The 25,512-nt window shown below is 44.3% G+C and overlaps 1 protein-coding gene across 3 annotated transcripts in view; it reads right to left on the reverse strand.

Moving 5' to 3' along the window:
- Window positions 1-25,512, reverse strand: part of LOC140420938 (connector enhancer of kinase suppressor of ras 2) — a 986,283-nt gene that overhangs the window by 256,302 nt on the left and 704,469 nt on the right. For all 3 annotated transcript variants that reach the window (XM_072505113.1, XM_072505112.1, XM_072505114.1), the window contains one exon: window positions 11,486-11,724. In XM_072505113.1, the coding sequence (XP_072361214.1) occupies window positions 11,486-11,724 (239 nt within the window). The remainder of the gene's footprint in view (window positions 1-11,485; window positions 11,725-25,512) is intronic.

The raw sequence follows: 25,512 nt of genomic DNA on the forward strand, positions 1-25,512 counted from the left end.
TGAAGGTCCCGACGCCCCTGCCCACACCGCAACCGGGGCTGAGACGATCACGGCGGAAGATCAAGGCTCTCGTCAGACTCAACCTGCGAGTCCACTTCACCCCCCGCTGGACTTTTTTTTAACTGGAGTGAATGTGGTGAACCACGTATTGCTACTATATATATCTATTTACCGTTATTCGTCCTACTGTTATCCACCACTGTATATATGTTCACTGTTGTTCTTATTCACTGTTACTTACTGTTGTTGTGTTGATAATTCTGTTGGCTCTGCCCCTCGGGGGAGGTATATAATTGGAAGACCTGTGGCCAGCTCTAAGTGCGGGAGCAGCAGCAGGCTGGCATACTTCTTAGCTTATTAAAACCACTGTTCTCTTCTACTACTCGACTCGTGTGAATTGATGGTCCATCAGACCTACAGTGAATATTGTAAATATTTACTCACAGTAAATATTGGCCGACAGGTATCCCCAGAAATGGTGATGGAGGAGCTGAAGATTGGCCATGTAAAATCAACATTTGATTTGAATCAAAGTTGATGAAATCTTCCAGAGCAGGGTGAAAACAGGAAGTGGCACCAATAGTCATCAAATTGCCGGATAAAGAAATGGGTGAGAGTCCCTGAGTAGGGTTGGAACAAAGAATGTTTCACATATCCGACAAAAAGGCTGGCCTAACCAGGACCCTTGTGGCTACCCATAGAAATACCTTTAATTTGGAGGAAGTGAGTGGAATTAAAGGAGAAGAGAGCCAGCCAGGCACAGCAGGATAATGGTATGTTGGGACATATTGGGCTCCTAAAACATTGTTATTAATACATTCGTGGGATGTGGGCATCACTGGCTAGGCCAGCATTTATTGCCCTTCCCTCATCACCCTGGAACTTGCCATCTCAGAGCGCATTTAAGAGTCAACCATACTGCTGTGGGTCTGGAGTCACATGTACGCCAGACAAGGTCAGATTTCATTCCCGAAATGACATTAGTGAACCTATACAACAATCAACAATCGTTTCATTGTCATCATCCAGAATTTAACAATTACAGAGTATTGTCCAGTGACAATACCACTGCAACACTGACTCTCTCTAACCTTGACAGTGTGTGTTCGCTAAGGTGTCACCTTAAGGAGCTACTTCAGTTATGGAGAGGGATGGAAGCGGCCTTTTTTTGAATGAATCTGAGGAGGCTGAGAGCAACCTGATCGTGATCTTCAATAACTATAACTATTCCTTTGCTTGCTCCAGTGGAACAAATTTTAGATGGTTACAAGAATTAAAGGTAAGTTAAAAATAAACCTTGACAGAAGATTATTTGAATGTGGAATTCCCTCTGACACAAACCATTGTTGAAGCAGAGCCCAGAATGTGTTTTAATAAAAGGGATAATTTGTTTGAAAGGAGAAATATTGAATGATACAGAAAACCAGCAGGAAGGCTGGATAGAATTAAGTGACTCATGTGGAGAAAACAGTGGAATAATCCCGACAGACGGAATGGGATGTTTTCACGATTCTATGATTAAAGTGGTCAGGGATAATTGGAATTGCGTCAGCACCTCAGAAGGAGAAGAGAAAGCTGGCAAATAGAGGGGAATGATACCCGATAAATATTTTAATGAATGCTAGTACACCCCATGTATTAGGTTTGGCACAAATCTGGATTATTGCCATGCACAGTACTTAACTGAATATCATCCATACTGAACCTTACTGTTGTGCATTCTTAATGTGCCCACCTCATCTTAGGAATGACCATTGGTGACATTCGTAGATGAATGCTGAATAGTTCGCATGACAGTCTCTGAACAGAGACATCAGCCCACTTAAATTAGAGATGGTCTCACAGATGCAGTCATCGATCAATTTGGTGTGGTGGGCCGAATGGCCTCCTTCTGCGCCATAAGGATTCTTTGACTATCGCTAAGCTTATAAGTCATGGTAGTTGTGCCATAGCTAAATTAGTTTGCGCCAAACTCTTCAGCATTTCAGTGAACTGAAGATTTAGGCCTAGATTTTCACCGAGTCGTGGAGACATCGGGAACCTTTAAAAAGGTAAAAAAAAGGTGGGCCCGTGGCCCAGATCGTCCACCCTCCATTTCCATCAGATCCCATTTTCCGCAGTAAGAAAAAAGGGGACAGGACATGACTCAAACATGAGGATAACCCAAAATCAGGAGGGTAATTTGAACTTGGTGCTCAAAGAGAGTCCATTTTTGTTGGAGAGTGAGCCTTAAACTAAATTATATGAGACATGAGTTTTGAAGAGCAGATGTAAATGCTCATGAAGGCCAGATAAGATCTGTGGAACTGTAAGCTATCAAGTTATTTAAAAGCCTGCCATTTAAAAATGGAAAAAAAAACCTACCTAACCGAAAAAATCAGTACTAGGAGTTTCAAAAGTTGGTTGTTGACATAACCCTAAGTGTAATATTGTATTAATACTGCTTGACTGTTTTCTACAACATATCATTACCACAGTGGTGGGCTACAAGTTCACAGTTTGATTGACAGCTCAAAGAGGTTAGTAAAGGACGGTCTGTTTTTAAAGTGGTGTTATGAATACAAATGTTTGTTTTTAATAAGGGATTAAGTATTTGAGGGGTCTTAAATCTATTGATAAATAGAGGCTGATTCATAGGATGGCGGGACTGTCATATGACGAGAGACAAAATTGGTTAGGATTATATTCATTGAAGTTTCGAAGAGTGAGGGGGGGGGGATCTCATTGAAACTTGTAAAATTCTAACAGGATTAGACAGAGTAGATTCAGAAAGAATGTTTCCGATGGTGGGAGAGTCCAGATCTAGGGGTCATAGTTGAGGATAAGGGGTAAAACGTTTAGGACTGAGGTGAGGAGAAATTTCTTTACCTAGAGAGTGGTAAATCTGTGGAATTCACTACCACAGAAACTAGTTGAGGTGAAAATATTGTGGGTAATTTCAAGAAGGAATTAGATATAGCTCTTGGGGCTTAAAGGATCAAGGGGTATTGGGAGAAGGCAGGATCACACTTCACTACCACAGAAACTAGTTGAGGTGAAAATATTGTGGGTAATTTCAAGAAGGAATTAGATATAGCTCTTGGGGCTTAAAGGATCAAGGGGTATTGGGAGAAGACGGGATCAGGGTATTGAATTTAATTATCAGCCATGATCATAATGAATGGCAGAGCAGGCTTGAAGGGCTGAATGGCTTCACTTGCTTCTTTTTCTATGTATGTATTTATGGGCTTTCATGTGTTTTTTTTCTATAGTGAAGTCTGTAACGGATACTTAGAATGTTACTTTATCTCAGCATGGCTCCTGAGGTCTGCTCATGGTGGATAATGGGTGAGTTGGCATGGAGGGTGTAAAAGTGGAGTGGGAAGTGGAGCATGAATTGACACTAGCTTCGCATATGGGTTATAAGAGACATGGGGGTGGGGCAATGTCATGAGTTGGCATTGAGTTGCCATAGGGGCTGTAAGAAACCATGGGCATAGGTATGGGGCATGGATGACATTGTAGGCATGGGGAATGGGTGGGGGGTGAGAAGAGCAAAGAGTGAGGCCAAGAGGGCCTAATATTTAACAAAGCAACTGGGATAAAGTCCCAGAAATTCGAGGTGCGCCTTTTCACCAGCCCACCTTGGCACCGGGGCGGTGGCCACCTCTGATCTGAATCTGCGTCCAACTCCATCCTGCACCCGCCCACCTGGAACAAAGTTGTGCCATTTAGGTCAGTCTTTCCCAAGGTAATTTAAGCCAGGCCTTAAATTCACATTTTCGTTTACAGGTTGCTATATGAGCATTCTATACATGAATATCATTAGCAGGCTTCAATTAATCAAAACATTCGTAAGAGATTGCGTTTTTAAAAAGTGAGAAATTAAAGATGAAGAAACATAACTGACAGCAGCAATCTGCGTCTTTTAAAAAAAGTAGTTGCAATCATGTTTTGGTCACAGTTTTTCCAATAATGTAATTTTCAGTTGCTGGACCTTAAAGATTGAAACTCACTCCTGTTCCACCATTTTAAAATGTAGGAGTAATACTGCTATCAAGAGTACTCATTCACAACATTCATTTTCCTGGCTTTCCTCTAGTCAGTCATTTTCAGCCCTATAACTGATGCGATTAATAAAAGAGGATGGCCTTATTTGACTGATGATGTCTTCCCTGCTTTCATCAGTCTCAAACCCGACTGCACACTTGGCAATGTCCACAGAGAGTAGAAAGGCAGCAGCTTTAATCTTGTCCCTCCTGAATGGCTTCTTGCACGGCACGATAAATCATTTCAGTTTTAAAATGTAAATGTTCTTTACAGGTTTCATTCTGACTGACTGTGTACCATATATTGAGAAGGAAATTTGCAGCAAATTACAGAAAGGTGGACAAACCAAAGAGTAACGACAATGGAGGGCTTCACTTATTCTAATATGGAATAATATAAAACAGTACAAGGGATTTTTTTGCCCCCCTCACCACGGTGTGCTTTCCAGCAGTGGAGGTACCTCGCTATTGGTTGCCGGCAGGGTCTTCCAGTCCCACCGACTTCCTGGCTTGGAGGAGGGCTAACTTCATTGAGCTAGGAAAGGATCTGATCAACGGGGACTGAAATCAGATACTTGCAGTCAAAACAGTAACTGAACAATGAGAGAGGCTTGCAAAGAGGAAACGATTTGGGTACAGAGCAGCCACATTCTCATGAGGAGGAAGGAATGGACACAACTAGCTTTGTCAGGATGATTAAGGGCCTAGATATTTAAAAAAGTCAGCAAAAAGAGCTTATGACAAATGTGTGGTTGAAATTACAGTCGAAAACTGGGCTAAATATAGAAGAGTCTAAAAAAAAGAGAAGTAAGAGGAACAAACAGTGCCTGCGAATAGATTAGTGACTAATGAAAAAAGGAACTCAAGTGTCTTTGTCAACAGGAATAGGAAATGGAGAGTCTACAGAAGAGTTGATTAGGGGTCAGATAAGATGCATTCTCGTGGAAGCAGAGGGTACGGGTGACGACAAATGCATGTTTTCAGGCGAGAAGAGTGCTGCCAATGTGCAGAAGCTTGAGTCCCCTTGCAGCAAGTCAAGGTTCAGAGGAGTCTTGATCGAAGTGTTCAAAATCATGAATGGTCTTGATAGAGCAAATAGGGAGAACTGTTTCCAGTGGCAGGGGGCAGGTAACCCGACAACACAGATTTAAGGTGACTGGCGAAATAACCAGAGGGGCATGAAGAAATGTGTTTAAGACTGCGCGTAGTTGTAGTCTGGAATGCACTGCCTGGTGATGGAAGAAAATTCATTCATGATACTCTAAGATGAATTGGATAAATTCCCAAAGGGAGATCATTTACTGGACTATAGGGAAACAGCAGGGAGCCGAGATTAATTTGGTACAGACACAATGGGCTGAGTGCCCAACTTCTGTGCCGTATCATTCTATGATTCTAATTCCTGTGAAATTTGCTTAACATTACTGGAATGCACCATTCGACCATCCACATTGTCATTAGGACGAAATTAGAATATAAACCCATGCAATTTGCAAGATGCGTAGAACAACTTTCTGGCACGGATGCTGGTTAATTAATAGTACATCAACAAGCTATGGCTTTTACTGTTTGAATATTATGTTTTATGCTCATATACATATATAATATACTTATAGTGGTTGAAAATACTCAACCATTTGCTTGTCTCTGGCTTTAAAATATGATTTTAAATTTCATATGTTTTATACTGTTGATGGCGGTTTTGAGCCATAGCCAAAGTCTGAATACATCATGTTCAGCTTACATCATGCAAGGTAGAGGTGTGGATTGTATTCTAACTGAGGTTTTGGGGCCAAATTGCACTGAATGTAAAAAAAAACCCCGAAAGAAATGGTTCAAAAACCGTTATTTCCAGTGCAATTGATAAAATTTTTAAAAAACAAAATAAATCATATGGTCGTTACTTCTCACACCAGCTTCGCTCTCACATGAGCTTTTTCCACTTGAGAATTCAAGTGAGTGAAGATTTATTACGAAAGTTTAATATCATTGTCATACATCAAACTCAAAATTGGGTTGGAAGATTCACACTCATTCATGTTTGGTGTTATAAACAGGCTGCGTACTTTGAAGGGTTATTGCACATGAACCTGAAGGAGATATTATATAAATTAATTATCAGATGCAGAGTTCAAGAAAGAACACAGGTCAAATGAATTACAAATTTAAATGAGATGTTAAATGATGTTCACAGGTGAACGCAAGAGCTGCCAAAGCACTTCATGAAGAAGAGCAGAGGATTCTCCATGGTGTCCTGCACAACATTTATTACGCAAGCGATAACACAAAAAAAAAACCCTAATATCGGCCATTGCCCCATTGCTGTGTGTGAGGTTTGCCATATGCTGCTGAATTTCCTACGTTGTAAGTGCACTTCGAAAGTAGTAACTTGGTTTTAAAGTGGTTTTGGACATCCTGTGGTTGTGAGAGACACAGCATAAATGCAAGTTTTTTCTTTCCAATGTGAAGCTAATAGAATTGGAGCCTTGCTTCTTATCGTCTGCTTTCGACAAGCTTGTCATTCAAAATAATGTAAGAATTCTGTCGGATACAGAATTTATCATTATAGCCACAGAGTAAATGGCTCTAAGTGCCATTCCTCTTATCTCTCAGAGAGGTCTGCTGCAAAAATACTAATTCCACAGATATTCAGCAAGGACAAGCCATGAAAGAATGGCAGGCACAGCTTGAGCGCAATCCCTCGCACTGAATACCTGGTTAAATTGCTGTTTTAACAGACTGCCTTCGTTAAAATACAAATAATCTTCCAAAATGGACTTAATAGATGAAAAATAAGCTCCTTTGTGTTTTGCTGCCTAGGCAGAGGTGCTGATCAGTGCTGGCAGGAGGCAGATGGAATAATTTGGGCTTTAGTCTGCACGCCACATCAACAGTAATCACAAGGAGAGTTTGCAGTACCTTCCCTACCTTCAGCACAGAGCTGTACTAATGGTGAGTGAGGGCTGGAGGAGCCTGGACTATTGAGTTGGAGTATTTCCAAACTGTGCTTACTCCTACCTGCTCTCCTTACTCTGGTAGGGAAAGAAAATTACTCTCTGCTATCAGTGAGATAATAACGGACATTTCTTTATGATTACCATTATATTGCCCGAATAGCAAGTAATTCAAATGAAATAATCTTACAAGGTCCCACTGCTTTTCAAAGTAAGAGTGAGGGCTGTAATACTTGCAGCACAAGGGCAGGTCAGAAGCTGGGAATTCTGCAGCAAGTAACCTCACTGCCTGACTCGCCAAAGCCTATCTACCATCTACAAGATACACGTCTTGTAGATGGTGGACAGGCTTTGGCAAGTCACTGTTACAGGCTTTGTATCTTGTAGATACAAGTCTGGGTTGCTCTCCATTTGTCTGGGTAAGTGCAGCTCCAACAACACTCATCAGCCCCAATTCTAAAACCCACATTCATCATGAAGATGATTTCTGTGCAGCATCAGAGCCTTATGAGTCTATCACTATTATTTTCAAGTAGAACTTCCTCATCTTTCTGTTTGAAGGTAGATAATGAAAAGGTTATCAAAGGCAGGGGGGAACCAAACAGAGGCCAAAGAGGACATGACAAGGGTTCTAAATAAATATGTTGCATTAGTCCACTATAGAATATTACGCCAGTGTTGCAGTACGAACATAAGAATTAGGGGGAGAAGTAGGCCATTCACTCGTGGTAGTAAAGTGGTGTTGAGGCCATCATCAGATGAGCCATGTTCTTATTGAATGACAGTCAGCCCAAGGGGCAGAATGGCCGACGTCTCCTCTTGATTCATTTGTCGCCAGGGGACGCTGCTCCACAGCAAGCTTGGCAGACCAGGGGCGGGATTGTCTGTCCCGTGCGGCGAGCCCCTGGGATTCTCCATCTCACCAGCCGGCCAATGGGGCTTCCCCATTTTGGCAGCCCCACGCCGTCGGGAACCCCCCGAGCTGCCGGCGAAACAGAGAATCCCGACAGCGGAGAATCCAGCCCCACTCTATTGGTGTGATTGGAAGGATTGATACTCAACCTGCTTGGCCGTGTTATGCATGGTTATGAAGTCCTGGAGCATTTGGTTCAGAGGCAGGGATGCTATCCACTGCCCTACAACAGTAGTGTGAACAATTCTGCCTAATGGCAAGGATACAAAGGTTTTCAAAAGGTGCTGAGAGATTTACTAGAGTGGTACCAGTGATGAGAGACTTCAGTTACCTGCGGAGAACAGAGAAACTGGAGTTACTCTCCTTGGAGCACGGATGGCTAGAGATTTGATAGAGTAAAAAGGAAGGAGAAATTGGTTCCAGCCCGAAGAGTTGGTAGCCTGAGGACACACGTTTAGTGTAATTGGCCCGAGGTAACTTTTTTTAAATTCAGAGAGTTGCAATTATTTAGAAAACGCTGCCTGAAAGAGGGGTGGAAGCAGATTCAACTGTAACATCCAAAAAGCAACTGGATAAATACATGGAAAGAAAAAAAGAACGCAGGGCTCTAGGAAAAGCGTGGAGGACTGAGATTGACCTTTCAGAGGCATGATGGGCTGAATAGTCTCCTTCTGATGTTGTATCATTTCATGATTCTGTTATTGCAGATACATTGTGAGACCCCACAAACCATAGTGAGATAAAGGACCAAATTATCTGGTTTAGCTTTTGTTTGAGGTTAAATATTGATCTCTGATTAAGAAGCCAAAAAGGTGCCGGAAATCGCACAAAAAAGAACCACGAAAAATAACTATACTTCATCCAAAATAAAATTCTGTGCCAAGTGATATCAAAATCTCAGGCTGCCGACAAATGTATAAACTTTTAGAGTTAGACATCTCAGAATTGTTTCAATTGTGCTGTAGCCATGTAACATCCTGCCAGAGGTCCTGAAGTCACTGTATAATATGGAGTTGATCAATGCCTTGCCAGTTTTGTTTCACTGACAAGCAGCCATGTTAACCTCGTGTTTGAATCGTGGACAGATTTTATCTCAGAACTCTGCCAGAATAAAGTAGAGACTAGGGGTTACTGTTCGTGATGTTAACATTCATACAGCTCACCTCGTCTTTCAATGGAGGAGTTGACGCATTTAAACCCACTAATACCTCACTTAAAACAATGGAGGCAGAGAAAGGTCCACCGCAAGGGTAATTGCTGGCTTTTTATTCTTTGTGAGGAAAATGTGGTGATATGCATCACTGTAAATACATAAGGAGTTAATGTGAACACACTACACCTAGCTAGACACCAGAGAGAGCACCAGAGACATCATGACACACATACATTCAACCAATAGGCCAGTAAGATAGGACACGACCAATGGGCATTCAAGACACAAGACGTGACACTACCACAGGGGGGGGCATTACATCAACCCATATAAAAGGACACAGCACACATGCTCAGTCTCTCTCCAGTGGAGACACTTAGTGACTACAGACAGGGTTGATTGAAACACATCACACCCACCACGTGGATTGTAGCAGACTGGTTAGTTAGTCTGAGTAGCTATAGCAGGATTAACAGGAGAGTCGAATCCAAGTAGGAGAATCATTAACAGTTTAATAAATGTGTTACAGCTATCTCCAAGTCTGAACCTTCCTTTGTCAGACCAAGGAAGCAGCTTATGCTACGTCAAGAACATAACAAAACAGTAAATATAGTTGTCTCCACTAGTTCTCAACAACAATTCTGATATTGTTGATCCCGTACCATACTAAGTGCCGTACATCAACCTCTTCTTTAAATTAAACACGTGAACGTATCCCGTGGATGACAGATCAGAGGGATGCATATTAGAAATCCCATGAATCAGCCAAACCTCTGCCTCTTGATACAAAGGAAATCTTCTCAGCTCCAAAAATACTGGTTTTAAAAGTTGCAATAATTATTGAATCACTATGAAAAAAGATCTAAGTTTAGATGCATTTCACATCCATGACACTGGTCACTGCTGACTGATGTCAGTGAGAATCTGGTGATGGTTTAGTCAGAAAGGAAATTAACTCATATTTGGCCAACCTTGCTGCAGGAAGTTAGACTGGGACCTGGTATTCACTCCTTTGGGACACTTGGGAAGGACCGAAAATGTAAAAGTGCCACAGATTCAACTAATTTCGGACTTAAAGATGCCAAATAGCATTTACATTTAAAAAAATATATATTTATTAGAGTTTTTTAACACAATTTTTCTCCCTTACAAACAATAACCCCCCCCCCCCCCCCGTAACAAAAAAAAACAAAACAAGGTCGCGCAGAGCAAGATATATACATGGCAAAATGATATATTTACACAGCTTTGTACACTGGCCCTCACCCGCACGTGCCAGTTTCCCCAACCCTTCATGTTATCTTTTGCTCATCCACCCTCCCAGGCAGTCCCCCCTTTCCCCCCCACCTCCCCCCACTCCCAGGACGTCCCCTCCACCACCCCCCCCCCCCGCCCAAGGTTGCTGCTGCTGCTGACCGACCTTCCTCTAACGCTCTGCGAGATAGTCTAGGAATGGTTGCCACCGAATGTGGAACCCCTGCGCAGACCCTCTCAAGGCAAACTTAATCCTCTCCAACTTTATGAACCCAGCCATATCATTTATCCAGGCCTCCAGGCTGAGGGGCTTCGCCTCCTTCCACATTAGCAAGATCCTTCGCCGGGCTACTAGGGACGCAAAGGCCAGAATGCCGGCCTCTTTCGCCTCCTGCACTCCCGATTCGTCCACTACTCCAAATATTGCTAGCCCCCAGCTTGGCTTGACCCGGACTTTCACCACCTGAGATATTGCTCCCGCCACTCCTCTCCAGAATCCCTCCAGTGCTGGGCATGACCAAAACATATGGACATGGTTCACCGGGCTCCCTGAGCACCTTCCACATCTGTCCTCTACCCCAAAGAACCTACTCAACCTCGCCCCCGTCAAGTGCGCTCTGTGGACCACCTTAAATTGTATCAGGCTGAGCCTGGCACACGAGGAGGAGGAATTAACCCTACCTAGGGCATCAGCCCACAGACCTTCCTCGATCTGCGCCCCCAGCTCCTCCTCCCATTTACCCTTCAACTCTTCTACCAGCGCTTCCCCCTCTTCTTTCAACTCCTGGTGTATTTCCGACACCTTGCCCTCCCCGACCCATACACCCGAGATCACCCTATCTTGAACTTCTTGTGCCGGGAGCAACGGGAATTCCCTCACCTGTCGCCTCACAAAAGCCCTCAACTGCATATATCTAATGGCATTTCCCGGGGGTCAAATAGCATTTACTAAGCCCAAGGGCAGTCACCATCCACAGCTGTCAAATCTACCTTCTCACTTTGAAGTGGGGATTATTTTACTGCGACTGTACATAAATTATACTTCAAAACATATTTCCAAATGCAAGGGTCACCCATATTTTAATCAAAACACAACACATATGCCAGACCTGAGCCTGGGCAACAGAATAGCTGGATAACTGAAATGAATACGAAAGCCAAACAATGGTGCGTAATGACTTACGTGATACAGAGGCACTGTGTTGCTTTCAGGCAGTGGAAAATTCAAGATATCCTGAGAAGTGGGGTCAAGTCTCACAGGGGCTGTCAACACCGAGGGACTAATTGGGTAGCTGGGGCTTCCTGGGTTCTTCCTTCTCCTCGAGCTCCTGGCTGTGTCTCTCTTGCCGTCCCTCTGCGTCATAGGCTCCTCTTGAATGATCAGTATTTTATCATCGCTCAGATATCGTAGAAGCGAGTCTTCTGCGTCGAATGAGAAGAGAACCAGAACGGGGTTAAGTTCATTTGCAAATGCAGCGGAATGCACAAGCTCGTAAAACTCTAAATTGAAGCATCACTTCCTTTAAAGGTTCAGGCAACCGCAACACAACCCACAACTGCTCTGTTCTGAGCCATGTTAGGTGCCATCCAATCAAGAAACATTCCATTGCAACAACAAAAAAAAACAAAGTTATTTTGGAGACACTTGTGAAAGTCTCCTCCAAGAAGTCAAATGCAGCTTTAAACCTTGTCAAGTTGTTCATGAGAAAGCAGACTGTGGTTCAGGTATGGCATACGCTCATTACAGCCTCAGTTTTATAACCATTTCCTGTACTCTGATCGTGTGGTAACTTGAAAATGTTCGACCTTAGGCACCACTTTAATGGCACTGTAGACAAGAATTGAAAACAAATCACTCACATGAAGAAAATATTAAATGAGTTTGTTTCCAGATTAACAAAGAAATTCTCACCCTCATGAAATTTCCGGAACGTTCAAAAGTGGCACAGGGATACGCCTCTGTTGGTCGTGGATGCCTGCAGACTCAGAGAGGTGGAGGCCTCAGTCAGTTCAAGCCATGCAAAATACCAGCATGAAGGCATTCTGGGGGTATCACATAAATGGTGAAAACTCCGTGTCAGAAACTAAGGGCGGGATTCTCCCGCAACTGGTGGGATGGCCTGATGCCGGTGCCAAGAACGGAGTGAATCACTCCGGCGTCGGGCCAACCAGAATCCTCCGCACTTCTGGGGGCTAGGCCGGCGCCGGAGGAGTTGGTGCCGCGGGATATGTTCATGTGTTTAATTTGAAGAAGAGCATGGTTCCGCGCATGCGCAGACCGGCCGATGTGTTCCTGCGCATGCGCAGGGGGTTCTCTGTAGGGTTCCGCCATGGCCGGCGCAGAAGAAAGGAGTGTCCCCACGGTACAGGCCCGCCCGCAGATCGGTGGGCCCCGATCGCGGGCCAGGCACCGTGGCAGGGCCCCCCCGGGACTGGATCCCCCCGCGCCGCCCCCAAGTACTCAACTAGACGGCCTACCAGCCAATTTCAACTGTGTGGGACCATGTCCATTGTCCATTTCACGCCGGCGGGACTGGACAGAAACTGCCGGTCGCTCTGCCCATCGGGGCCTGGAGAATTGCTTGGGGGGGTGGGGGGGGGGGGGGGGGAGGGTGGAGGGCGCTGCCAACGGCCCTCGCCCGGCGTGGCGTAAACCCCACCCCCGATCAAAAAACGGCGCCAGAGAATATGGCAGCCAGCGTCGGGGCGGGATTCAAGCCTCCCCTCCTGGGGATACTCCGACCCGGAGGAGGGCTCGGAGAATCCCGCACAAAATGTTGACGCTGGACTGAATCGGTGGTGGGTGCTGCAGGCGTCCGATTGTCTAACACTGTGCGTTTTGACTGCTCCCTCCCCAGGAGATGGCAGCGCACAACCGCCAAGAGAGGGAGGAAACTGGAGGGGGACCGCCAGACCTGCGCCCACTCACCACAGCAGAGCAGCGGGCACTGGGCCAGATTGGTGGGCCTGGGAGTGGGCGGTCACCGAGGTGAAGTCAGTGTTGGGCAAGCAAGTGAAACCTTGCTGAGTTGCGGTTCCCCATGGCATGTGTCACCATCCCATACCCACCACCAAACACTTCACCCCCCTACACTCACATCACCTCACACACTGCCCCCTCCACCAACCCCACAACCCGCTCCACCCCCCTCCACCACCACCACCACCATCCCCACACCTCCCCTGTAATAAGTCCACCGATCTAAACAAAACCAACAGCGGTCCGACCATGTGCATTCAGCTTGCGGTCTACATTGGGATTGCAGAGGATCTGACACTCCCTGTTATATACAGAGAAAGGGGTTCCCTGATTGGCCCACTAATCAAGGAACTCATATTCCAATTGGGCAATCTCAAAGGCCTGGTCTAAGTCATTACACCCCTCCTCCACCCAACCTACCCCCGCATCCCCCCTGCACCACCACCTGTCACCCCAACCCGCGATTCAATCATGCGTCATGTCTTGCGTCTTGCAGGATCTCTTGCCGATGAGGCGGGCCCCTCTGGTGTCCCCCACCCCCGACCCCAACCCCAAGCTGATAGCAGCAAGAAGAGGACACGGACCGCAATGGGAGCACTCAAGCCACAGCCGCAGACAACTCGGAGCACGAGTCAGTGAACGACACTGACTTCCCGACACAGCTGTCTCCAACACCCTAGGTGGGCACTTTCGTGAAGAGGCTCCAGGGCAACAATTTGGGGCAGGAATTTGGTGTCAGCGGGAGACACAATCCCAGGGACGAGCTGCCACACAGACGGGTTTTCGGCTTCTGGATAAGGCGGACCCATCGATAGTGGAGACGCAGTTACAGAGCCAGGGGCTGCATGATGGGGTGTCAGCAACCATCCAGTGCCTGCAGGTGCAGTTGGAGGAGTTCATCCATCTGCAGGGGTGGGAGGTGGTGCCACCCATGCGTGCCACCCAGGCCAGCAGCACATGGGTGGCATCCACGGTGGAGGCCTTGTGGGTGAAGGTATCGGTCATGAGTCAAGATGTCCAAGGCCTGGGGCACTCTGTGCGGGCAGTGGCTGAGGCACAGGACAGGGCTGCCCTGTCATAGGCAGCGCATGTACCAGGGCCACCTGGACATTGCAGCAGTGCTCCAGAGCGTGGCCCAGTCACACCGGTTCATGGCTGAGGATGTCAGAGGCATTGCCCATGTGCTGGCTGATGTGGCAAAGACCCAGAAGATGGTGGCACAGTCACAGGGTGATATAGCGCAGTCTCAAAGGGAGGTGGTTCACTTCTGTGCTCCATGCACACGAGCATTGAGACCCTGGTTGAGATGGGAGATGGCCTCTAGGACTGGCAGCGCCAGGTGTCAGGGGAGCCTCAGGGGTTAGCTCCATTCGCAGCCCAGTCCCAAAAAGTAGCCCAGGGGGCATCTGCACCCCGAGGGAGGAGGAAGTGACGGGGTCCGTGCCGATGACTCCGGCAGGGCCTTCGACCTCCCCCCTCCAGTCCCTGGTGCATCTGATGGGCAGCAGGCAGAACAGTGTGGCAGCATGCCATCTGGGTCACCTAAGCAACAGCTGAATTAAACCAGGCCCGGTCGCCCAAGAAGACGGCTAGTCACCACAGCCCTGGGGGACGCACCGAGGCTGCAAAAGCAGGCACAAAAACAGTGCCCTACAGTAAACAGGGTCCATATAAACAGTGCCCTACTGTAAACAGAGTCCATATAAACAGTGCCATACAGTAAACAGTCCATATAAACAGTGCCCTCCAGTAAACAGAGTCCATATAAACAGTGCCCTACAGTAAACAGAGTCCATATAAACAGGGCCCTACAGTAAACAGTCTATATAAACAGTGCCCTACAGCGAACAGAGTCCATATAAACAGTGCCCTACGGTGAACAGAGTCCATATAAACAGTGCCCTACAGTGAACAGAGTCCATATAAACAGTGCCCTACAGTAAACAGAGTCCATATAAACAGTGTCCTACAGTGAACAGAGTCCATATAAACAGTGCCGTACAGTAAACCGAGTCCATATAAACAGTGCCCTACAGTAAACAGAGTTGTTTTAAACAGTGCCCTACAGTAAACAGAGTCCATATAAACAAAACCCGACAATAAACAGAGTTAATTTAACAGTGCCCAACAGTAAACCAACTCTATTTAAACAATGCCCAACAAAAATGTCGATATAACCAGTGTATAGTAAACAGAGTCTATTTAAACACTGCCCTACAGAAACAGAATCTATTTCACAGTTGCTACAGTAAACAGGATATATTTAAACAGTGCCCAACAGTAAACAGAGTCTATATAAACAGTGCCCAACAGGAAACAGACTCTATATGAATAGTGCCCTACAGTAAACAGAGTCTGTATAATAGTGCTCGACAATAAAGTCTATATAAATAGTGTCCTACAGCAAACAGTCTATTTAAACTGTGTATTTAAATGGTGCCAGATAGTAAACAGATTCATGTAAAGTGTCCTACAGAAAACAGTCTATTTACACAGCGCCCTACAGTAAACAGAGTCAAATTAAACTGTGGCATACAATAATGAGAGTCCATACAAACAGTGCCCTACAGTTAACAGTCTATTTAAACAGTGCCCGACAGTAAACAGAATCTATTTCACAGTGCCCTACAGTAAACTGGGTCAATTGAAACAGTGCCCCACAGCAAACAGAGTCTTTATAAACAGCGTCCGACAGTAGAGTCCATATGAACAGTGTCCTACAGTAAACAGATTCTATTGAACAGCGCCCCAAAGTAAACAGGGTGTATCTAAAAGTGTTTTACAGTAGATTGAGTCTATTTAAACAGAGCCCAACAATAAACAGTCTATTTAAACAGTGCCCTACAGTAAACTGAGTCTATTTAACATTGCCCGACAGTAAAAGGATCTATTTAAACAGTGCCCTACAATAAACAGTCAATATAAACAGTGCCCTACAGTGAACAGAGTCCACATAAACAGTGCCCTACAGTGAACAGAATCCATATAAACAGTGCTCTACAGTGAACAGAGTCCATATAAACATTGCCCTACAGTTAACAGAGTCCATATAAACAGTGTCCTACAGTGAACAGAGTCCATATAAACAGTGCCGTATAATGAACAGAGTCCATATAAACAGTGCCGTACAGTAAACCGAGTCCATATAAACAGTGCCCTACAGTAAACAGAGTTGTTTTAAACAGTGCCCTACAGTAAACAGAGTCCATATAAACAGTGCCCTACAGTAAACAGAGTCCATATAAACAGTGCCCTACAGTAAACAGAGTCCATATAAACAAAGTCCGACAGTAAACAGAGTCTATTTAACAGTGCCCAACAGTAAACCAACTCTATTTAAACAATGCCCAACAAAAATGTCGATATAACCAGTGTATAGTAAACAGAGTCTATTTAAACACTGCCCTACAGAAACAGAATCTATTTCACAGTGCGCTACAGTAAACAGGATATATTTAAACAGTGCCCAACAGTAAACAGAGTCTATATAAACAGTGCCCAACAAGAAACAGACTCTATATGAATAGTGCCCTACAGTAAACAGAGTCTGTATAATAGTGCTCGACAATAAAGTCTATATAAACAGTGTCCTACAGCAAACAGTCTACTTAAACTGTGTATTTAAACGGTGCCATATAGTAAACAGATCCATGTAAAGTGTCCTACAGAAAACAGTCTATTTACCCAGCGCCCTACAGTAAACAGAGTCAAATTAAACTGTGGCATACAATAATGAGAGTCCATACAAACAGTGCCCTACAGTTAACAGTCTATTTAAACAGTGCCCGACAGTAAACAGAATCCATTTCACAGTGCCCTACAGTAAACCGGGTCAATTGAAACAGTACCCCACAGCAAACAGAGTCTTTATAAACAGCGTCTGACAGTAGAGTCCATATGAACAGTGTCCTACAGTAAACAGATTCTATTGAACAGCGCCCCAAAGTAAACAGGGTGTATTTAAAAGTGTTTTACAGTAGATTGAGTCTATTTAAACAGTGCCCTACAGTAAACTGAGTCTATTAAACATTGCCCGACAGTAAAAGGATCTATTTAAACAGTGCCCTACAGTAAACTGAGTCTATTTAACAGTGCCCTACAGTAAACAGCGTCTATTTAAACAGCGTCCGACAGTAGCGTCCATATAAACAGTGCCCTACAGTAAACAGAGTCTATTTAACAGTGCCCCAAAGTAAACAGGGTCTATTTAAATGTGTTTTATGCGTAAATAGAGCACGACAATAAACAGTCTATTTAAACAGTGCCCTACAGTAAACCGAGTCTATTTAACAGTGCCCGACAGTCAACAGGATCTATTTAAACAGTGGCCTGCAGTTATCAGTCTATTTCAACAGTGCCTTACAGTATAGAGTCTATTTAACAGTGCCCTACAGTAAACAGAGCCTGTGTAAAAAGTGCCCTACAGTAAACAGAAACTATATAACAGTGCCATACAGCAAAACGGGTCTATTTAAACAGTGCCCTACAGTAATGATGGTCTATATAAACAGTGCCCTACAGTAAATAGTGTCTATTTAAACAGTGGCCTGCAGTTATCAGTCTATTTAACAGTGCCCTACAGTAAACAGTGTCTATTTAAACAGCGTCTGACAGTAGAGTCCATATAAAGAGTGCCCTACAGTAAACAGAGTCTATTGAACAGTGCCCCACAGTAAACAGAGTCTATTTAAACAGTACCCTACAGTACCCTACAGTAAACAGAGTGTATGTAAACAGTGCCCTACAGTAAACAGAGTCTAATTAAACAGTGCCCTACAGTAAACAGAGTCTATTTAAACAGTGCCCTACAGTAAACAGGGTCTATTTGAACAGTGCCCTAGTTACAAGGTCTATATAAACAGTACCCTATTGTAAAGTCTATATAAACAGTGCCCGACAGGAAACAATCTATATCAACGGAGCTCTAGAGTAAATCGAGTATATTGAAACAGTGCCCTACAGTAAACAGTCAATATAAACAGTGCTCTACAGTAAACAGTCTATTTAAACAGTACCCTACAGTAAACAGAAACTATGTAACAGTGCCATACAGTATAAAGGGTCTATTTAAACAGTGCCCTTCAGTAATCATGGTCTATATAAACAGTGCCCTACAGTAAATAGTGTCTATTTAAACAGTGGCCTGCAGTTATCAGCCTATTTAAACAGTGCCTTACAGTATACAGAGTCTATCTAACAGTGCCCTACAGTAAACAGCGTCTATTTAAATAGTGCCCTACATTAAACAGAGCCTGTTTAAACAGTGCCCGACAGTAAACAATGCCTAAATAAACAGGGCCCTTCAGTAAACAGTCTATATAAACAGTGTCCTACAGTAAACCAAGTGTATTTAAACAGTACCCTATCGTAAACAGGCTATATAACCAGTGCCCAAAAGAGTCTATATAATCACGCCCTGCAGTAAACAGAGTCCATATAATAATAATAATTATTTAAAAAAGCAGTGTCCTACAGTAAACACAGTCTATTTAAACAGTGTCCTACGTTAAACCAAATATATTTAAACACTGCCATACATGGAACAGCTTCTATATAAACAGTGCCTACAGTAAACAGAGTCTATTTCAACAGAGCCCCACAGTAAATAGAGTCTATTAAATAGTGTCCCACAGTAAACAGAGTCGACTTAATCTGTGCCCTACAGTTAACAGAGTCTATTTAAACAGTGCCCTACAGTAAACAGAGTCTATATAAACATCGTGCTACAGTAAACCGTCTATTAACCAATGCACTACAATAAACAGAATCTATTTCACAGTGCCCTACAGTAAACATGGTCTATTTAAACAGTGCCCTACAGTAAACAGAGTCTGTGTAAAAAGTGCCCTATAGTAAACAGGAACTATGTAACAGTGCCATACAGTAAAAAGGTTTATTTAAACAGTGCCCTACAGTAATCATGGTCTATATAAACAGTGCCTACAGTAAACAGAGTCTATTTCAACAGTGCCCCACAGTAAATAGAGTCTATTAAATAGTGCCCCACAGTAAACAGAGTCTATTTAACAGTGCTGTACAGTATATGGGGACTAATTAAATAGTGCCCTACAGTAAACAGGGTCTATTTAAACAGTACCTTACAGTAAAGAGAGTGTGTATAATAGTGCTCTCCAGTAAATAGTGTCTATATAAACAGTGCCCTACAGTAAACAGAGTCTCTTTAAATAGTACCCTACAGTAAACACTCTATTTAAATAGCGCCCTACAGTAAACAGAATCTATTTCACATTGCTCTATAGTAAACAGGGTCTATTTAAACCGTGACCTACAGTAAACAGAGTCTATATCAATGGTGCCTTACAGCAAACAGAATCTATTTCACAGTGCCCGTCATAAAAAAGGGTCTATTTAAATAGTGCCCTACAGCAAACAAGATGTGGAGATGCCGGCGTTGGACTGGGGTGAGCACAGTACGAAGTCTTACAACACCAGGTTAAAGGCCAACAGGTTTGTTTCGATGTCACTAGCTTTCGGAGCGCTGCTCCTTCCTCAGGTGAATGAAGAGGTCTGTTCCAGAAACACATATATAGACAAATTCAAAGATGCCAAACAATGCTAGGAATGCGAGCATTAGCAGGTGATTAAATCTTTACAGATCCAGAGATGGGGTAACCCCAGGTTAAAGAGGTGTGAATTGTCTCAAGCCAGGACAGTTGGTAGGATTTCGCAGGCCAGATGGTGGGGGATGAATGTAATGTGACATGAATCCCAGGTCCCGATTGAGGCCGCACTCATGTGTGCGGAACTTGGCTATAAGTTTATGCTCGGCGATTCTGCGTTGTCGCGGGTCCTGAAGGCCGCCTTGGAGAACGCTTACCCGGAGATCAGAGGCTGAATGCCCTTGACTGCTGAAGTGTTCCCCGACTGGAAGGGAACATTCCTGCCTGGTGATTGTTGCGCGATGTCCGTTCATTCATTGTCGCAGCGTCTGCATGGTCTCGCCAATGTACCACACTTCGGGACATCCTTTCCTGCAGCGTATGAGGTAGACAACGTTGGCCGAGTCGCACGAGTATGTACCGCGTACCTGGTGGGTGGTGTTCTCACGTGTAATAGTGGTATCCATGTCGATGATCTGGCACGTCTTGCAGAGATTACCATGACAGGGTTGTGTGGGGTCGTGGTCACTGTTCTGAAGACTGGGTAGTTTGCTGCAAACAATGGTTTGTTTGAGGTTGCGTGGTTGTTTGAAGGCAAGTAGTGGGGTTGTGGGGATGACCTTGGCAAGATGTTCATCGTCATCAATGACGTGTTGAAGGCTGTGAAGAAGATGACGTAGTTTCTCCGCTCCGGGGAAGTACTGGACGACGAAGGGTATTCTGTCGGTTGTGTCCCATGTTTGTCTTCTGAGGAGGTCGGTCCGGTTTTTCTCTGTGGCGCGTTGGAACTGTCGATCGATGAGTCGAGTGCCATATCCCATTCGTACGAGGGCATCTTTCAACGTCTGTAGATGTCTGTTACGCTCCTCCTCGTCTGAGCAGATCCTGTGTATACGGAGCGTTTGTCCATAGGGGATGGCTTCTTTAATGTGTTTAGGGTGGAAGCTGGAGAAGTGGAGCATCATGAGGTTATCCGTGGGTTTGCGGTAAAGCGAAGTGCTGAGGTGACCGTCCTTGATGGAGACGAGTGTGTCCAAGAATGCAACTGATTTGGGAGAGTAGTCCATGGTGAGTCTGATGGTTGGATGGAACTTATTAATGTCATTGTGTAGTCGTTTCAGTGGTTCTTCGCCGTGGGTCCAAAGGAAAAAAATGTCATCGATGTATCTGGTGTATAACATCGGTTGAAGGTCCTGTGTGGTGAGTAGGTCCTGTTCAAACTTGTGCATGAAGATGTTGGCGTATTGGCGTGTTGGCGAATTTGGTCCCCATGGCTGTTCCGTGCGTCTGAATGAAGAACTTGTTGTCGAAGGTGAAGACGTTGTGATCCAGAATGAAGCGGATGAGTTGCAGAATTGCGTCTGGAGATTGGCAGTTGTCGGTGTTGAGTACAGCAAACAAGTTCTACTTAAATAGTGCACTACAGTGGGGTCTATTTAAATAGTGCCCTAATAGCTGATGATCCCGGCGTGAACAGGGCGGCGCAGGTTCCGCGTATGGCAGAGGCATCGGTGCCAATGTGCTAATGCACTGTGGCTCCCTTCTCCGTGCCGGCCCCGAATCAACATGGTGTACGGATACACGCGCCGGCGCGGAAGAAAGGAGGCCCCCAGACCGAGAGACTGGCCTGCCGATCGTGGGCCAGGCCACAATGGAGGCCCCCACCGGGGTCAGAACACCCTCTCCCCCCACAGGCCGCTCCCGGACCCTTCAACGCCGAGGTCCCGCTGGCTGAGAGCAGGGACTCGGGTCCGACAGTAGAGTCCAAATAAACAGAGCCCTACAGTAAACAGAGTCTATTGAACAGTGCCCCAAAGTAAACAGGGTCTATTTAAATGTGTTTTATGCGTAAATAGAGCCCGACAGTCAACAGGATCTATTTAAACAGGGCACTACAGTAAACAGTCTATTTAAACAGTGTCCTACAGTAAACAGAGTTTATTTAAACACATGCCCTACAGTAAACAGGGTTTATTTAAACAGTGCCCGACAGTTAAAAGGTCTATATAAACAGTACCCTACTGTAAAGTCTATATAAACAGTGCCCGACAGTAAACAATCTATATCAACGGTGCCCTAGAGTGAATCGAGTATATTGAAACAGTGCCCTACAGTAAACACAGTCAATATAAACAGTGCTCTACAGTAAACAGTCTATTTCAACAGTACCCTACAGTAAACAGAAACTATGTAACAGTGCCATACAGTATAAAGGATCTATTTAAACAGTGCCATTCAGTATAGAGTCTATTTAACAGTGCCCTACAGTAAACAGAGTCTGTGTAAAAAGTGCCCTACAGTAAACAGAAACTATATAACAGTGCCATACAGTAAAACGGGTCTATTTAAACAGTGCCCTACAGTAATCATGGTCTATATAAACAGTGCCCTACAGTAAATAGTGTCTATTTAAACAGTGGCCTGCAGTTATCAGCCTATTTAAACAGTGCCTTACAGTATACAGAGTCTATCTAATAGTGCCCTACAGTAAACAGCGTCTATTTAAATAGTGCCCTACAGTAAACAGAGCCTATTTAAACAGTGCCCGACAGTAAACAGTCTAAATAAACAGTGCCCTACAGTAAACATTCTATATAAACAGTGTCCTACAGTAAACAAAGTGTATTTAAACAGTGCCCTATAGTAAACAGGCTATATAAACAGTGCCCAAAAGAGTTTATTTAAACAGTGCCCTACAGTAAACAGGGTTTATTTAAACAGTGCCTTACAGTTAAAAGGTCTATATAAACAGTACCCTACTGTAAAGTCTATATAAACAGTGCCCGACAGTAAACAATCTATATCAACGGTGCCCTAGAGTAAATTGAGTATATTGAAACAGTAAACACAGTCAATATTAACAGTGCTCTACAGTAAACAGTCTATTTAAACAGTGCCCTACAGTAAACAGTCTATATAAACAGTGTCCTACAGTAAACCAAGTGTATTTAAACAGTGCCCTATAGTAAACAGGCTATATAACCAGTGCCCAAAAGAGTCTATATAATCGTGCACTGCAGTAAACAGAGTCCATATAATAATAATAATTATTATTATTATATAAGCAGTGTCCTACAGTAAACACAGTCTATTTAAACAGTGTCCTACGTTAAACCAAATCTATTTAAACACTGCCTTACATGGAACAGCCTCTATATACAGTGCCTACAGTAAACAGAGTCTATTTCAACAGCGCCCCACAGTAAACAGAGTCTATTTAACAGTGCTCTACAGTATATGGGGACTATTTAAATAGTGCCCTACAGTAAACAGGGTCTATTTAAACAGTACCCTACAGTAAAGAGAGTGTGTATAATAGTGCTCTCCAGTAAATAGTGTCTATATAAACAGTGCCCTACAGTAAACAGAGTCTCTTTAAATAGTACCCTACAGTAAACACGCTATTTAAATAGCGCTCTACAGTAAACAGAATCTATTTCACATTGCTCTACAGTAAACAGGGTCTATTTAAACCGTGCCCTACAGTAAACAGAGTCTACATCAACGGTGCCTTACAGCAAACAGAATCTATTTCACAGTGCCCGACAGAAAAAAGGGTCTATTTAAACAGTGCCCTACAGTAAACAGAGTCTATATAAACTGAGTGTATATCAACAGTGCGCTAGAGTAAACCCAGAGTATTTAAACAGTGCCCTACAGTAAACAGTCTCTTTAAACAGTGCCCAACAGTAAACAGGGTCTATTTAAATAGTGCCCTACAGCAAACAAGTTCTACTTAAATAGTGCACTACAGTGGGGTCTATTTAAATAGTGCCCTAATAGCCGATGATCCCGGGGTGAACAGGGCAGCGCATGTTCCGCGTATGGCAGAGGCATCGGTGCCAACGTGTGCATGCGCTGTGGCTCCCTTCTCCGTGCCGGCCCCGAATCAACATGGTGTACGGCTACAGGCGCCGGCGCGGAAGAAAGGAGGCCCCCAGACCGAGAGACTGGCCTGCCGATCGGTGGGCCCTGATCGTGGGCCAGGCCACAATGGAGGCCCCCACCGGGGTCAGAACACCCTCTCCCCCCACAGGCCACTCCCGGACCCTTCCACGCCGAGGTCCCGCCGGCTGAGAGCAGGGACTCGGGTTTTCGGTTGCGGCCGCTTGTCACATCCCGGGCCGAGAATCGCTGCGGGGGGCCCCGTGGAGTGGCCCCCGGCCGGCGCCGGTGCCAATGGTGTCGATTCTCCGCAGAGAATCGCGGCCCGGCGTCGGGCTGAGATAATCCCGCCCAGTGTCTATTTAAAGAGTGCCTTACAGTATACAGAGTCTATATAACAGTGCGCTACAATAAACTGAGTCTATTTAAACATTGCCCTACAGTGAACAGAGTCCATATAAACAGGGTCCTACAGTAAGTAGAGTCTATTTAAACAGTGCCCAACAGTAAACCGAATCTATTTAAACACTGCCCTAAAGTAAACAATTTATTTAAACAGTGCCCTACAGTAAACAGAACCTATTTCACAGTGCCCTACAATAGATCGAGTCTATAGAAACAGTGCCCGACAGTAAACAGAGTCTATATCAACAGTGCCCTAGAGTAAACCGAGTGTATTTAAACAGTGCCCTACAGTAAACGAAGTCTATATAAACGGAGCCCGACAGTATACAGTCTATTTAAACAATGCCCTACAGTAATCAGAGTCTGTATAAACAGTGCCCTACAGTAAACAGTGTATTTAAACAGTGCCCTGCAGTAAACAATCTATTTAACAGTGTCCTACAGTATACGGGGATTATTTAAATAGTGCCCTACAGTAAATAGTCTCATTAAACAGTGCCCGACAGCAAACAGAGTCTATTTAAACAGTGCCCTACAGTAAACAGAGTCTATGTAAACAGTGCCCTACAGTAAGCAGGGTCTATTTAAACAGTGCCCTACAGTAAACATGGTCTATATAAACTGTGCCCTATAGTAAATAGTATCCATTTAAACAGTGGGCTGATGTAAACAGTCTATTTAAACAGTGCCTTACAGTATACAGAGTCTATTTAGCAGTGCCCAAAAGTAAAGAGAATCTATTTATTTAAACGTGACCGACAGTAAATAGGGTCTATTGAAATGGTGCCCTACAGTAAACAGAGCCTATATAAACAGAGCTGCACAGTAAACAGAGTCTATATAAGCTGTGCACTAAAAATACTGGACCAGTTAAATAGTGCCCTACAGTAAATAAAGTCTAATTAAACAGTGCCCTACAGTAAACAGTGTATTTAAACAGTGCCCTGCAGTAAACAGTGTCTATTTAATAGTGTCCTACAGTATACAGGGACTATTTAAATAGTGCCCTACAGTAAATAGAGTCTCTATAAACAGTGCCCTACAGTAAACAGTCTATATAATAGTTCTCTACAGTAAACAGACTATTTAAACAGTCCCCAGCAATAAACAGAAACTATTTCACAGTGCCTTACAGAAAACAGTGTCTATTTAAACAGTGCCCGACAGCAAAGATTCTATATAAACAGAGCCCTACGGCAAACAGTCAATATAAATAGTGCCCTACTGTAAATAGAGTCTATAGACTAGTGCTCTACAGTAAACAGAGTCTATATAAATAGTGCCCTACAGTAAGCAGAGTCTATTTAACAGTGCCCTACA

The sequence above is a fragment of the Scyliorhinus torazame genome, chromosome 5, assembly GCF_047496885.1.
Source record: "Scyliorhinus torazame isolate Kashiwa2021f chromosome 5, sScyTor2.1, whole genome shotgun sequence".
Lineage (NCBI taxonomy): Eukaryota > Metazoa > Chordata > Chondrichthyes > Carcharhiniformes > Scyliorhinidae > Scyliorhinus > Scyliorhinus torazame.